Source organism: Gigantopelta aegis, chromosome 3 (genome assembly GCF_016097555.1).
Source record: "Gigantopelta aegis isolate Gae_Host chromosome 3, Gae_host_genome, whole genome shotgun sequence".
In the NCBI taxonomy this organism is placed as follows: Eukaryota; Metazoa; Mollusca; class Gastropoda; order Neomphalida; family Peltospiridae; genus Gigantopelta; species Gigantopelta aegis.
In genome coordinates this window covers 96,429,505-96,446,595 of record NC_054701.1, presented here as the reverse complement: position 1 = coordinate 96,446,595, position 17,091 = coordinate 96,429,505, and the positions used below count along the sequence as shown (strand labels likewise).

At 37.6% G+C, this 17,091-nt stretch overlaps 1 protein-coding gene across 2 annotated transcripts in view; it reads left to right on the top strand.

Moving 5' to 3' along the window:
- LOC121369417 (dynamin-1-like protein) overlaps positions 1 to 16,347 on the top strand; it is a 40,189-nt gene extending 23,842 nt beyond the window's left edge. The window contains exons 9-12 of one of the 2 annotated variants that reach the window (XM_041494517.1): positions 7,639 to 7,824; positions 8,569 to 8,626; positions 10,176 to 10,384; positions 10,757 to 16,347. In XM_041494517.1, the coding sequence (XP_041350451.1) occupies positions 7,639 to 7,824; positions 8,569 to 8,626; positions 10,176 to 10,384; positions 10,757 to 10,813 (510 nt within the window). In that variant the 3' untranslated portion in view covers positions 10,814 to 16,347. Of the gene's footprint in view, positions 1 to 7,638; positions 7,825 to 8,568; positions 8,627 to 9,745; positions 9,808 to 10,175; positions 10,385 to 10,756 lie in introns of those variants that run through there. The other variant, XM_041494518.1, reaches the window with a different exon arrangement.
- The last annotated feature ends 744 nt before the right edge of the window (positions 16,348 to 17,091 follow it).

Sequence of the window (17,091 nt, the reverse complement as noted above, 5' to 3'; positions counted from 1 at the left end):
AAATAAAAGAAAATATCATAAAGTCTTGGTAAACTGTTGTACTAGGTGCTTAAAGGGACTATTGAAGAGTTAGGCAATTATAGTCGACAAATGTAACCTTTGTATTTATTAATATATATATGTATGTATTCATACTGAGAAGCATAAATAACACAATGGGTATTTCACTGAATAATCTCTTATAGAAATGTCAAATCATATATATTAAAAATGGACTAATTTAAAATGAGTATCAGCAAACTATTAAAGCATAACTTGGGAGTTTATTGCAACAACACAGCATTGCATATGAAAATATGTTTGCATGTGCATTGCCTGCTCTCGTCTCCCTATAAAAGTAAATTGTTTTGTGTTTTTTGTCTTTTTTTTAATATGCCACTGTAAGTATGTTAAAAACTTGCTGTTTTATTGCAAAAAAAACAGGTTGTGTTTTTTGTTTAAAACCACATTTTATTAACAAAAATTCCCAATTTGAACAATATCTTCTTTCAGTTACAGTTGTTACCAATGTGTCATTGACAGGCCTTAGGATGTAAAATTTCATAGGAAACACTTTTTCAGTTTCGTGCCTTGTGATTATGGGAACCCATCGGAAACTGGTTTTAGGTTCCGTGAAAACAAGTCATAGGAACCCATTTTAATACCATTGATTTAAATTATTATTATTGCAAAATGTTTTCAAAGAGACATGTTTTTAAACTCAATATAAAGTTGATTTTCGACACGCCCGCTGTTGTGATTTTGACAGCTAAATAAAAATATAGTTTAGGCCTATGTCATTTCTTACCATAAAGAAACTACAGGAAATAGTGATCCGTATTCGATTGCCACCTTCAGTACTCAATTACATGTGTGACATCGACTTTTGTTGACCTCAGTGATAGTAGTCAGAAGGTTAAATATTTTCTACAAAATTATATTTGAATTTAAATACTATTTCTTGATCCCTACATTGTATATGTAAGAGATACACTACCATTAATTAGTGCCAGTAATTTTGGTTCAAATGTGTAAAGCGTTTGATTGAGCAAGTGTTCGAACTCGGATTCAGGTTTAGCTGAACCGGAACACAGCAGTTTGGTTAACACAACAATGCAAATCGGGTCTTGTGATTGTGATGTTAGAAACATAATTTTTAAAAAGAATAATTATATATATGTTATTTTCATTGAATAATCGTATTCGTTATAATAATCATGTAAAACAAAAATTTGGTTGCGTGATTTTATAGACACGGAAACAACCATGAAATCCAAAGGCCTGCATTTGTCTGCAACCCTAATATAGATGACATAATATCTCTATAAGAAAATATCAGCCAAATACTCATTGCGTTATTTATGCCTCTCAGTATATTTAGCTCAGAAAATGAATATCTGTATATTTAATGTATTTCTAATAATTCTAATAGCTCAATATTGATTTCAGTCTACGGTAATGTTTTACATATAAGTTTACTTTTTTCTCCAATAACCAAACAAAATTTGATATAAGTTGTTCAAAGGGAATCCTAAAAATATTTATCAATATGAGGCTTTGTATTTTGACCTTTTAATATAATTTACTATTACCCCAATATAATTATTACAGGCGAGTTGATTAATCCACTGTCTATTTTAATGGCTACAAACTTAGTAGAGTTCTTTTAAGTGAATACTTTCGATGCCAATTACATGTATATATTCCTTTAATTTGTTTCATGTAATTAAATAAAATGTATATCTTAAAAATCACTTTTAAAGGATAAAAACGAGTGTTTGATTTGAAAAATGTATCTTACATATATGTAATTGTGATAATCATTTAAATATGTTTATTTTTTTTAAAATCATATCATCCTCGGTTATCAAGTAGTAGTTGCTTTCACATAATAAATTATGTTATTTCGACTGGGATCCGAACCCAGTACCTACCAGCCTGTAGACCGATGGCCTGCCACGACGCCACCGAGGCCGGTCTACATGCATTGATGTCCACCAGTTTGTCTAACTTCATGTTTACAAGCTGATATTGATGATCTAGTTGAATCTTCCTTGATGAGAGTTGCTAGATAGAAGTTTGCTATTGAGTCATTTAAATTTGAAGGCTTAAAATTCTTTGCTTGTCAAATTTTAAGATGGAAATAAATGCTAAAAATTGAGAAGCAGTTAAAACAATTATTGTAGAGACAAATTTATTTTGTTATGAAAATGAAACGTTCCATATTAAGCTGAAATTGCCCATATACATGTATATAGTTAAATACAGTTAGCCATTAGTATATACCTTGAATCTCCTCTGCTGTTTGTTTTTGAAAGTGTTCTTTATTTTACATATTGCCAGTTTGTTACTTTGTCATTGCAGTGGTGTTTATATGTGGATGGTAATTTGTCACTGAGTGGTGTTTATGTGGATGCTAGTGTGTAAGTGTGGTGGTGTTTATGTATGGATGCTAGTGTGTAAGTGTGGTGGTGTTTGTGGATGCTAGTGTGTAAGTGTGGTGGTGTTTATGTATGGATGTTAGTGTGTAAGTGTGGTGGTGTTTGTGGATGCTAGTGTGTCACTGTGGTGGTGTTTATGTGTGGATGCTAGTGTGTCACTGGTGGTGTTTATGTGTGGATGCTAGTGTGTAAGTGTGGTGGTGTTTATGTATGGATGCTAGTGTGTAAGCGTGGTGGTGTTTATGTATGGATGCTAGTGTGTCAGTGTGGTGTTTATGTATGGATGCTAGTGTGTAAGTGTGGTGGTGTTTATGTATAGATGCTAGTGTGTATGTGTGGTAGTGTTTATGTATGGATGCTAGTGTGTCACTGATGGTGTTTGTGTGGATGCTAGTGTGTAAGCGTGGTGGTGTTTATAGATGCTAGTGTGTATGTGTGGTAGTGTTTATGTATGGATGCTAGTGTGTCACTGTGGTGGTGTTTATGTATGGATGCTAGTGTGTAAGCATGGTGGTGTTTATGTATAGATGCTAGTGTGTATGTGTGGTAGTGTTTATGTATGGATGCTAGTGTGTCACTGTGGTGGTGTTTATGTGTGGATGCTAGTGTGTAAGCATGGTGGTGTTTATGTATGGATGCTAGTGTGTAAGCGTGGTGGTGTTTATGTATGGATGCTAGTGTGTATGTGTGGTAGTGTTTACGTATGGATGCTAGTGTGTAAGCATGGTGGTGTTTATGTGTGGATGCTAGTGTGTCACTGTGGTGGTGTTTATGTGTGGATGCTAGTGTGTCACTGGTGGTGTTTATGTGTGGATGCTAGTGTGTCACTGTGGTGGTGTTTGTGTGGATGCTAGTGTGTAAGCGTGGTGGTGTTTATGTATGGATGCTAGTGTGTAAGCATGGTGGTGTTTATATATGGATGCTAGTGTGTAAGTGTGGTGGTGTTTATGTATGGACGCTAGTGTGTATGTGTGGTAGTGTTTATGTATGGATGCTAGTGTGTATGTGTGGTAGTGTTTATATATGGAAGCTAGTGTGTCACTGTGGTGGTGTTTGTGTGGATGCTAGTGTGTCACTGTGGTGGTGTTTATGTGTGGATGCTAGTGTGTAAGCATGGTGGTGTTTATGTATGGATGCTAGTGTGTAAGCGTGGTGGTGTTTATGTATGGATGCTAGTGTGTAAGCGTGGTGGTGTTTATGTGTGGATGCTAGTGTGTATGTGTGGTAGTGTTTATGTATGGATGCTAGTGTGTAAGCATGGTGGTGTTTATGTGTGGATGCTAGTGTGTAAGCGTGGTGGTGTTTATGTATGGATGCTAGTGTGTAAGCGTGGTGGTGTTTATGTGTGGATGCTAGTGTGTAAGCGTGGTGGTGTTTATGTATGGATGCTAGTGTGTAAGCGTGGTGGTGTTTATGTATGGATGCTAGTGTGTAAGTGTGGTGGTGTTTATGTATAGATGCTAGTGTGTATGTGTGGTAGTGTTTATGTATGGATGCTAGTGTGTCACTGTGGTGGTGTTTATGTGTGGATGCTAGTGTGTAAGCGTGGTGGGTTTATGTGTGGATGCTAGTGTGTTACCGTGGTGGTGTTTATGGTTGGATGCTAGTGTGTCATTGTCGTGGTGTTTATGTGTGGATGCTAGTGTGTAAGTGTGGTGGTGTTTATGTATGGATGCTAGTGTGTAAGTGTGGTGGTGTTTATGTATGGATGCTAGTGTGTAAGCGTGGTGGTGTTTATGTATGGATGCTAGTGTGTATGTGTGGTAGTGTTTATGTATGGATGCTAGTGTGTCACTGCGGTGGTATTTATGTGGATGCTAGTGTGTAAGTGTGGTGGTGTTTATGTATGGATGCTAGTGTGTAAGTGTGGTAGTGTTTATGTATAGATGCTAGTGTGTATGTGTGGTAGTGTTTATGTATGGATGCTAGTGTGTCACAGTGGTGGTGTTTATGTGGATGCTAGTGTGTAAGTGTGGTGGTGTTTATGTATGGATGCTAGTGTGTAAGTGTGGTGGTGTTTGTAGATGCTAGTGTGTAAGTGTGGTGTTTATATATGGATGCTAGTGTGTAAGTTTGGTGGTGTTTATGTATGGATGCTAGTGTGTAAGTGTGGTAGTGTTTATGTATAGATGCTAGTGTGTATGTGTGGTAGTGTTTATGTATGGATGCTAGTGTGTCACAGTGGTGGTGTTTATGTGGATGCTAGTGTGTAAGTGTGGTGGTGTTTATGTATGGATGCTAGTGTGTAAGTGTGGTGGTGTTTGTAGATGCTAGTGTGTAAGTGTGGTGTTTATGTATGGATGCTAGTGTGTAAGTTTGGTGGTGTTTATGTATGGATGCTAGTGTGTAAGTGTGGTGGTGTTTATGTATAGATGCTACTGTGTAAGTGTGGTGGTGTTTATGTATGGATGCTAGTGTGTAAGTGGTGGTGTTTATGTATGGATGCTAGTGTGTAAGCGTGGTGGTGTTTATGTATGGATGCTAGTGTGTAAGCATGGTGGTGTTTATGTATGGATGCTAATGTGTAAGCGTGGTGGTGTTTATGTATGGATGCAGTGTGTTAGTGTGGTGGTGTTTATGTATGGATGCTATTGTGTAAGCGTGATGGTGTTTATGTATGGATGCTAGTGTGTAAGTGTGGTGGTGTTGATGTATGGATGCTAGTGTGTCACTGCGGTGGTGTTTGTGGATGCTAGTGTGTGAGTGTGGTGGTGTTTATGTATGGATGCTAGTGTGTAAATGTGTAGGTGTTTATGTATGGATGCTAGTGTGTAAGTGTGGTGGTGTTTATGTGTGGATGCTAGTGTGTCACTGCGGTGGTGTTTATGTGGATGCTAGTGTGTAAGTGTGGTGGTGTTTATGTGGATGCTAGTCAGGGCTCGAAATGCAGTGTTAGTACATGCACCGGTGCATGCTGATTTTTGCGTGTGCATGTAACTTTTAAAACTGGGTGCACGCGGTGCATGCTAATACTGTGTATTGCGTATACTAGTATCCTGTTGTCTACCAGATTCAGACTCAAGTTGTTGAATTTTTCGTATGCATTTCGTAATCTGTTCACCACATGAAAACGATAACTTTTATATTTCGTATCCCATAATCCTACTTACAACAATGGTTGTTCGGTCATTTCCGTGAAATATATTTGCGAAAATTGCCGGCAATATCTCAGTTATATCTGTGAACGGTATTAGGGAAGGTGGTCAAGACCGACTTTGGGGTATCCACGCGCATAACACAGTTGTCGTCACTGACAAATTGAACTCCGCCAGATCTGTGATCAATACAAAGTACCGTAACTGCCTTGAAAATTTTCGACCTCAGATATGAGCACTTGATCAGATGATTGCGAACGTGCAGGTGCGTTACTCGCGTAGTTGACTCGAAGTCGGCCAGTGATTATTTCAATCGCAACTTCTCGTCGAATTCCGTAGGCTAATTTATATTATACCAACAGATCTTATCGAGTTAAAAAAGTCGATAACTTGCTTAATACAAAACACAACTATTCGTACGTTTTTGTAATAGGCCTATTATAGATTTCTGTAAGGCGTTTACGTTGGGTGAAATTTTCAAATTTGATCAAGAATCAGTAATAAACGCAGTTGTATAACGTTCCGGTACTGTTAATAAATACATATAGGTACTGCCGAATAATTCTGAATACGGAATAGCTTCGTATAAAAAAAAATCAACACTCTAATCAAGGTAATTAAAATAGTATTTTCCTCATTGTTAACAGGATTTACCTTATTTTTGGTGCATGCAGAATTTTAATGGTGCATGTAACTTTTTTTTCAGCATGCACCTGGTGCATGTAGATTTTATTTTTTCATTTCTAGCCCTGCTAGTGTGTAAGTGTGTAGGTGTTTATGTATGGAATGAATGAATGAATGAATGTTTAACGACACCCCAGCACGAAAAATACATCGGCTATTGGGTGTCAAACTATGGTAATGCAAATAAATAAAGTGATGATCAACATGAATATAAAAATTCAAAAACAGTGTAAAGAACTGTGCAAAAACACAAATATCACAGAATTTTACGGATACTGAATATTACTCAAAACTTCAATTTTGTGCTGTATTGGCAATTTTCAAAGAGAATGTTACACCCCTGCACCACGGTGAGGTTACAGCACACGCAGGGGTTTATGTATGGATGCTAGTGTGTAAGTGTTGTGGTGTTTATGTGGATGCTAGTGTGTTACTGGTGGTGTTTATGTATGGATGCTAGTGTGTAAGTGTTGTGGTGTTTATGTGGATGCTAGTGTGTAAGTGTGGTGGTGGTTATGTATGGATGTTAGTGTGTAAGTGTGGTGGTGTTTGTGGATGCTAGTGTGTCACTGTGGTGGTGTTTATGTGTGGATGCTAGTGTGTAAGTCTGGTGGTGTTTATGTATGGATGCTAGTGTGTAAGTGTGGTGTTTATGTGGATGCTAGTGTGTAAGTCTGGTGGTGTTTATGTATGGATGCTAGTGTGTAAGTGTGGTGTTTATGTGGATGCTAGTGTGTCACTGGTGGTGTTTATGTATGGATGTTAGTGTGTAAGTGTGGTGTTTATGTGGATGCTAGTGTGTAAGTGTGGTGTTTATGTGGATGCTAGTGTGTTACTGGTGGTGTTTATGTATGGATGTTAGTGTGTAAGTGTGGTGGTGTTTGTGGATGCTAGTGTGTAAGTGTGGTGATGTTTATGTATGGATGCTAATGTGTAAGTGTGGTGGTGTTTATGTGGATGCTAGTGTGTAGGTGTTGTGGTGTTTATGTATGGATGCTAGTGTGTAAGTGTGGTGGTGTTTGTGGATGTAAGTGTGGTGGTGTGGATGCTAGTGTGTAAGTGTGGTGGTGTTTATGTGTGGATGCTAGTGTGTAAGTGGTGGTGTTTATGTATGGATGCTAGTGTGTAAGTGGTGGTGTTTATGTATGGATACTAGTGTGTGTGGTGGTGTTTATGTATGGATGCTAGTGTGTAAGTGGTGGTGTTTATGTATGGATGCTAGTGTATGTGTGGTGGTGTTTATGTATGGATGCTAGTGTGTGTGTGGTGGTGTTTATGTATGGATGCTAGTGTGTAAGTGGTGCTGTTTATGTATGGATGCTAATGTGTCACTGTGGTGGTGTTTATGTGTGGATGCTAGTGTGTCACTGTGGTGGTGTTTATGTGTGGATGCTAGTGTGTCACTACGGTGGTGTTTATGTGTGAATGCTTTTCTCCAGATGAATCTTCCGGACAACGGTGGATCATGGAAGATCACAAACCTGATTCGTAACAGCAAGCTGGAGTTGTCTGCCGAACGCCTGTCTGAGCATGGCTCGTCCTCTTCACAGCCGAGTAGTGGCGCCAACAGTGCTGCACCTTCTCCATCCCGTGCACGCAAAGGAATTAACCTGCTTCCTGAAGTGGTGTGTATTTGACAGCATGTAGTTAGTGCGCTCTGGCTCGTTAGTTAACACAAGCAACATGATGTTCTCTTTTTATTGTTATCTGGAATCATTAGTTCACCAGGGCCCCGTTCCACGAACTGATCTTAGCCCTAAGATTACTGTAAGCGCATAGCTACCCTATGCACATATGTTGATCTTAGGGCTAAGATCGCTTTGTGGAACGGGGCCCTGGTCAGTATGCTGAGGTTGCTTGTTGAGCCTGACACATTTCTTTATTGGAATGCCTCACAACTGACATCCTGAGGTGCATGGGGAACGTTCACCTAACATGCTGGGTGGTAGCATCATTCCCACACCCACTCTGTGGAGTTGGTTTGTTCATGTCCTGTCTGGGAGATTAAAGGTCATGGTATGTACAGTCCATAATAAAGATCTCTTGGTGCTTTTTTTGCAAGAGTAACCTATGTGGCAGTCAGGCAGTAATATGTTATTGAAAAAGTAATGAAAGTGACTTTTTCCTTCCCAAAGAAACGAGAAAACTTTAATAAAAACATGTTCCATTTTTAAGAATTAGTTGCAGTGAAAACTCTTGATTTATCACTTTGTAACAATAAATGTTATTGGACCTCTGGTAAAATTAGGGATAATAAATCTACAGGTCAAGTCAAATTTCAAGAAGTCAAAATGAAAAATTAATGTTTACATGTTCCAGCTTACTTTTTAAAGAAATAAGTATACTATATTCGCTGATGACTCTTTCAGCCAGAGCAACCAGTTATGAAGTTATCAGCAAGGGAACAAAGAGACTGTGAAGTTATTGGTAAGTGAAGTTATCAGAAAGGGAATAAAGAGACTGTGAAGTTATTGGTAAGTGAAGTTATTAATAATAATAAAAAGTTATCAGCAAGGGAACAAAGATATTGAAGTTATCAAAAAGGGTAGAAAGAGACTGTGAAGTTATTGGTAAGTGAAGTTATCAGAAAGGGTACAGAGAGACTGTGAAGTTATTGGTAAGTGAAGTTATCAGAAAGGGTACAGAGAGACTGTGAAGTTATTGGCAAGTGAAGTAGTTTTCATCTGGATGTTTTGGGGCAGGACATAGCTTAGTGGTACAGCATTCATCTGATGCATGATCGATCTTGGATCGATTCCCATAGGTGGGCCTCTTGGGCTTTTTCTTGTTCCAACCAGTGCTCAACAACTGGTGTAACAAAGGCTGTGGTATGTACTATCCTGTCTTTGGGATTGTGAATATAAAAGATTCCTTTCTGCTAGTCGAAAAGAGTAGTCCATGAAGTGGCAACAGCAGGTTTCCTCTCTCAATATCTGTGTGGTCCTGAACCATATATCCGATGCCATATAACCATAAATAAAATGTGTTGTGTGTGTCATTAAATAAAACGTGTTTTTTTTCCTTCCTTCATTCCTTCTTCCAGATGTTTTTTTCACAATGCCTTGAGATATTGAGCTTAAATTTTGTATATAACTTTATTGTGTTCTGTTACAGATCGAGTTTGACTTTCATGACAATTTACCCATTTTTCACAGACTTATGGCCCTTGAACTTAGGAAGTATGGAAATTTGTTTCCCAACCTTTTATTTTGCAATACCTGAATATATTGAGATGTAATTTTGTATATAGCTTTATTATGTACTGTTGCAGATGAAGTTTAATGTTCATGGCGATTTACACTGAGTTATGGCCCTTGAATTTAGGTGACACAAAAATGTGTTGGGTCCGGTAGGGGACGTATTGCTTTAGCAGTACTCTCATAATGCTTGTTGATGTGTGAGTCATTTATCACAGCATGAAAGACAGGCATCGAAATAAGCTTAGTGCCTGGTAACCCATGAGCAGGTTATCATAATTTACAAGTCGTATTTCCTGAGAACATTTAGGACAGTATCCCCAAGTCGATCATATCCTTGTTTTTACAGAGCGTTTGATCAAGTCGTATTTCCTGATAGTCCGTAAGAACATCTAGAATAGTATCCCCAAGTTGATCATATCCTTGTTTTTTCAGAGTGTTTGATCAAGTCGTATTTCCTGATAGTCCATAAGAACATCCAGGATAGTATCCCCAAGTCGATCATATCCTTGTTTTTACAGAGCGTTTGATCAAGTCGTATTTCCTGATAGTCAGTAAGAACATCCAGGATAGTATCCCCAAGTTGATCATATCCTTGTTTTTTCAGAGCGTTTGATCAAGTCGTATTTCCTGATAGTCCATAAGAACATCCAGGATAGTATCCCCAAGTCGATCATATCCTTGTTTTTACAGAGCGTTTGCTCAAGTCGTATTTCCTGATAGTCAGTAAGAACATCCAGGATAGTATCCCCAAGTCGATCATATCCTTTTTTTTACAGAGCGTTTGATCAAGTCGTATTTCCTGATAGTCCGTAAGAACATCCAGGATAGTATCCCCAAGTCGATCATGCACTTCCTCGTGAACCACGTCAAGGACAACCTTCAGAGTGAGCTTGTCAGCCAGCTCTACAAGAAGGAGGAGGTAACTCTTCTGGAGGAATCCGAACACATCGCTGCCCGCAGGAAGGAAGCTCAGGACATGTTACAGGTTTGTTGTCATGACAACAGCGATCAGTGTTAACTATAGAAACAATAAGTAGTTTAAGCTGTTGTTAGTCTAATTGCCAAATACGAATAAATGTTGAATTCGGCAAATATATTTCATTATCATTTTACCAAAAAGCTAATTTGAAAATTGTGTTTATCTATGCTGTTTGTACATTTGTTTTCATTGGCTAATTGAACATAGGGGAGTCATACTGTGTGCTTTTTTTTTTCTTTAAAGTTGCAGTCAGTTCTTAATTACCTGATTTTTAATGAAGCCAGTTTCACTACGTCAGATTTTAGTCAAGTCAATTGAATTAATATGCAGTTTGTATGTTAGTGAGGAGGTGTGAATATTTTTATTCTTTTCTTTCAGGCTCTTCAAAAATCTAGCCATATTATCGGCGAAATCCGTGAGATCCACTTGTGGTGATATTTACAGTCAGGTGTACATTTATTGCATTCTCTTCTTTCTGGTGGTTCGTGTTGCCATGCTAACCAATACAGACATCGGGGAAAAAAATAGTCCAATTTGGCTGATCACCAGTAAAGGCAGATTTCTTTAGTTAATGCACTACTCTGAATGAAGTTGAATACAACTGTTAGTTGTTGATTTATGCCACTGTTAATCTCGATGTGTGATAAATTCTATATGACATACTGCGGAGTCTGGTCATTAGATATGGCTTATAAGAGTGACAACCCAGCAGATTGCTGTAGTCAAGGTTAGGCCAGGTTTGTGACCTGATCTGTCCTAGATGTGTAATTTGGTCATCTTAAAGATCAGACTCCAGCCTATAGTGTGATAGAAGTGACTGGTAGAATGTCTGATAGAAGCGACTCATAGTGTGTCTCATAGAACTGTGTGACAGTGACCCTTTCAGGCTGATGTGTGTGATAACTATGTTGATCTCTGGATGTGATGATGTCTATGAGAACCCTGCAGAGTTGTGTATTCCTTTGTTGAGCTTCACCCACTTCTAATAGTGACCGAAGACTGGGAAACTGACATTGTCGCTGCTACACCAAACAAGGTCGTTTTCAATGAAAGCAGTGTATTTTACTGTGCTGGCTTCATAGTGCATAAATCACTGAATGTGAATAATGGCGTGTTGCATGCCAGGAAAGCTGTGCTTAAGGGTTTTTTTTTGTCACAAACTAGTGGTGGCCATTTCGTTAATGTGTCTACTTTTGCTAATAGTATAAAAACACTGAAATAATTCATTAAAATATTTTATTTCATAATTTTCTTTCGCTTTACAATTACACAAATAACTTTTAAATGGTAATTGATTTTGTTGGGTACATTCAGATCACTTCGTATAACAGTATACATGTAGTCTTGTGTTTGGGTGGGCATTTCCTTGAAACGGTCACTCTTTTAATACATTTATCAATCAGAATGACAAAACAAGTATCCATGATCAAAACCACATCTCTGCACAATGCATTTTGTAAAATAGTGGTTGCTATCTAGTGCCTCATCAGGACAACTACTCCTGAGGAGATCCTTGATGATACATACTTCCTGCACTGTTCAAAGAGGACTGCAACTCCCAGAATAATTTACTAAATCATAACTAGAACAAGACCGAGCTGATTGGAATAAATATAGCTGTTATGACATGAACTACTGAATTGCTGACAAAACAGAGATGATATCAGGTGTTTAGGAAAGGTAAGCATACCCTTTCCCAACAATGGCACCCATCAGGATTAGTGCCACCCATCAGGAGTACTGCCACCCATCAGGAGTACTGCCACCCAACAGTACTGCCACTAATCAGGAGTACTGCCACCCATTAGGAGTACAGCCACCCATCAGGAGTACTGCAACCACAGCTGTTGAGTCAGTCACTTTATGCTAACCTTAAATAATAGATACCATTTTATGCATAAATGTATCACAGTGGCCTTTAATAAGAAATATTTATAACACTTTAGAAAAGAACATCCAAAATATGGGACTACACCTTAAAATTTTTGTAACTATTGTGATACATAAACACTGAACTTGTGGACCAGAAGATACCGTTTCCAGTTTGGTCAAGAAATGGGTTATGTGCACTAAAATGACTGTTGGGTTTTATTCTGTCCTCTATTAAATTGTCTTAAAGCGATGATTGGGCAAGGCTTTTGAACTGGTATGCATGTTCAATGATATTTGATGCATATTATTGCTGAATATCAACAAGTATATTGTATATTAAATTAATAAAATTGTACAAATGTGACGGCTATTATATATAGCACAGCCATTTAGTTCCACCCCAGTGAATCTGATCCTGGTGAGCAGGTGCTTACTGAATACTTAAAGCGTTACACCAGGTATTTGTCTGAACTACTGAAACAAAGTACCAGTCTCTGCATTTTTGAGTGATGATGAAACAGGCATATGTTGCAATGTCCTGTAATAATATCCATCCCAGTAAGCCTGATAAGTATATATTTTCCTATACAAAATCAACCACTGTTGTAAAACTGGCTACAAAACAAATCGAAATAACTGTCCAGTGATGTATCATGTTTTTTCCATGAAACAGCGGTATACTGAAATGATAAAATGACTGTTTACTTAGTTAATTGATATATTCTGTTGCCTCCACATGTGATTTCTGTTTTCCAGGACTTGGTGTGTATTTGGTGCCGTTGTCTGGGAACAAAAGGAATATGTATCGATATTATTAACAATTTAAAATCATATATATATATATATATTAGTCTTTGTTTAATTGTAAGGGGAAAATGTAGGCACTTGTGTTATTAGCATGTTGTGGATCATGACTTGTCACCCTATTGCTGAAGAAAATTAAAACGTGCTTTAGCAAATAACGTGTAACCCCAAAAATAGTAATGGACATTAACAACCAACAAGGTATGTTACTGTAAATAATTCTCTAATACTATTGATTAAGTAGACAGTCCCATCTAAAATCACAGAACTGACCAATCACGTACATACAGTAGTTCCAAAGAAAAGAAAATTACCACTTGGTTAATTATCTGGGCATTTATGTTGTTTCACAAGTTAGGCTGATCAAAGGCATGCGCCTTGTTTAATTACTGCATTTGTTTACTCTGTGCAGACAGCAGCAGTTTACTGGAGCTGACGTCACTTCCCTTCCAAGCTAGAGTGCCGGAGGCGACAAAAAAGAAACAAAATGGCTGCCCCCAGTTAAAAGGAATATCGTGTTTTTTTAAAAATTAATTCTAAAATTACACATTTTTCATTTGTTAAACTGTCCGTATGTGTAGGTGGTCCAGATATGCATTTTTCCAACACATAAGGCTCATATTTGACCTGAATATCCCTTTAACTCACTTGTGAATATTCTGTACACATTTTAGTTTGAAAAGTACTATGTGGCTAACACATAAAATCATGCAAATGGCAAACTGAAGACTGGACCTTCTTGCTCTGACAGGTTGATGTGCCACATATATTCATGTCTCGTATCTCTTAAGTCGGGGTCAAATCTTGCTAGCAAAATGGTACGCTTTTTATTTTGTTAGCCCAAAAGTTCAATATCAGTTATTGTAATATATTGGATCTCATTGAAGTCGCTGACTTGTTTCTGGTCGTAGTTAACTTAGCAACCAGTCAGTCCCTTATTTATTTTAGCATGAGATCTGTCATCAACTCACGTCACACTGGTTCTCGGCCAGATTCATTTCAGTAATGCAAAAAATACTAATTGTTACGTTCAATGGCACATTAATTATTAGTTTCTTAATAGTATCATGTTGTTAAAAAGAAAATATTACGATTTGGTCTGAGTTCAATTTTTGGAACCTTTTTGAATGAATGCGAAACATGATAAAACACTTTTGCTAATGGAGAAGTTACTTGTACTGTTCAGTCTTAGATTAGTACCTGTGATGTAACTGACTTGTTAATAATATTTATTTACGTTTTTCAGTTTAGAATTTAATTGTGCACAATGAAAATATCCAAGTATAAGTATACATGTGTGTATGCACGCACGCACTCGCACACATTTATATACATGTACACATACAAAACAGGCACGAAAACACCGTCAGATGTATATATAAATAGATAACTGGTGTGAATGTTGATAATGTAAATATTTCTTTTCATGACATGTACAAAAACATCTAGATGCGTTGTTGAGTGTGTAGGATGATAGACTTTTAAAACAATAGCTATTGTAGACCGCTAGAATATTGTATGTAAATTGTTTGGTTTTTGTATTTAATGTCGTGTTTGTCACTAAGAATGAGGAGTGTCACATTTTATATTCAGGTTTGTGTAGCATCCCATTTGTGTTTTTATCATGGCCATCTCTGCTAATGAACTGTCGGTCACTGAGAGCACCACAGGCCTGGGACTAGCTAGAGAAGGAATTGTTAAAAACTGCCTTGTCATAGAATTACATTTAAACCGGTTTCACGCCACTGGTGTTGGCAGGGTTAGGATGATTTTGACATTCCAGCTCCAACATTAACCAAGACTGTACGATTTCAGATGCAGTCAGTAAGGATATTCATACTGACTAGCTGCTGTGATGTTCACATGTGTTACCAGTGACGTCAGGTTGTGACTAGTGATCAGTGATGGTGTTTGATAGTTGGTGTTGTGTCGATGTGTGATGTATGATGTGCGAGCGTCTGTTACATACCTACTTAATCTTACTATAGTAATAAAGACATTGTGACCTGTATAGCACATTTTTTGTTTGTTATTGATAAAGGATTTCCACTTTCATGATGTAAACATTTTATAATGTCTGACTGAGCATCTTCTAAGTGAAGTACTAGAGAGGGTCAGGGCGGACTGATTTGATGTTGATCAAGAAACTAACAAGCGACTGACTACACGTGGCTTCTCTGTGGTCTCGTGGACAGTTAATGGCAATACACTTAACGTGCGATATTATCGCTATACTGATATTTATTGTTTTAAAGAATAAATGAAACTTATTACGATATACCTTACTTCTACCTATACACGCATTTCTGTATTTCAGCGTCATTGTCAGTTGGAAAACTAAGTCACTTGAGATGCCACTGATTTTGTTGATGTAATAAAAGGAATGATCCGACATTCTTTAAAACAAAGCTTTAGTACACCTAAGTGATTCATATAGTTAATGTTTTATATATTAAAGTTCAACTTGTGATTCTTTATTCTCTTAAATTTTTTCCTTAAAATCGGTTGACAGTACTATAAATAATATATTATGATATACATGTGATACAGAAAACCCATATCGCAATATAATATTTTCATAATACTCATTCCAATTGATAATGATTTATGGGAGTAATCATGATGTCATCTAAATATCCTTTTGACTCTGTCTTGTGTAGGATTCTGAAAAAGTTGAACAGTTTTGGTCAGTTTTTATTAACCTAATTTTATTACAGTAATAAATATAGAATATCATAGAACTTGAATTTGATCAGTGCTTGCTCTTATTCTTCAACACAATAAATGTGCAATAAATATGAAGGTATAAAGCCCCACCTCAAAGAGACGAAACGAGATGGATAGAAACAAGGACATTTGCATAATTATGAAGTTGTGTATATTTATTTATTCGGAAGTACTTGATGATTTGGTAAGTACTTATGGCAGTGTGGCTGTGTATATGTATAAATTCTCACTTGTCTTGTACACTGAATTCCTGTTCAAATGTAATGGAGCTTCGTATCCTATTTAGTATATTAGTCTGATGCGTCATATAAACCAGAGCCAGCAACCAATCCATTATTTTGTAGGCTATTTTGTATTGCCGGTGTAGTATTACACAGGTTCTTGTATCTTCACTACTGTATTTTGTTCTAGGCAGTGATTTGTTTTGTACTACAATGTACCGTACAGCATATCTTGCTTTACTAATATTGTCTGTATTCATATAGTTTCAGTTTGTATTTGTTTTGTGTAGTAATACATTTTTACAAGAAAGTGTTTGATATCGGTGATTAAAGTTTCACATACTTTTCCTTTGTTCTTCATTTCTAAACTGCATGGTAATAGAAATGTAATAGCACTTCGGAAAGCAACAGACTAACCCTAAACCAGAGGACACAATATTTTAAGAGTAAACATGCTAACGTTTGTCATATCCTGAATAAATCATCTAGTGTAGTAAACCTTACATTCTGACACATCGCTGGACCAAAACGCAAGTAACAGGTTGCCCTGTTGGGCTCCGTGTATGCAAATGTCATGTGACCAACCTCTGATTGGATAACACCTAAGTGACGTGACGTCATGGGGATACCATTGTCTCTAAGCGTTTTACTACTTAACTGGGTTAATGACTTTTGCAGCTGTCAAGGTTTAGCGTGGGTATCTACCAATGGATGTCTGAGGGAAATTGGCGAGGGGATGATGTGGATAGCAAGAGGTGTGCTGTCACGGAACGTGCCCAGACTTAGAACGATCAATTCGCTTAGTTAAGGTGGCGGGACGTAGCCCAGTGGTAAAATGTTCGCTTGATGCGCGGTCGGTCCAGGATCGATCCCCGTCGGTGGACCCATTAGGCTATTTCTCGTTCCTGTCTGTGCTCCACAATTGGTGTACCAAAGGCCGTGGTATTTACTATCCTGTATGTGGGATGGTGCATATAAAAGATCCCTTGCTGTTAATCGAAAAGAGTAGCCCATGAAGTGGCGACAGCGGGTTTCCTCTCTCAATATCTGTGTGGTTCTTAACCATATGTCCGATGCCATATAACCTTA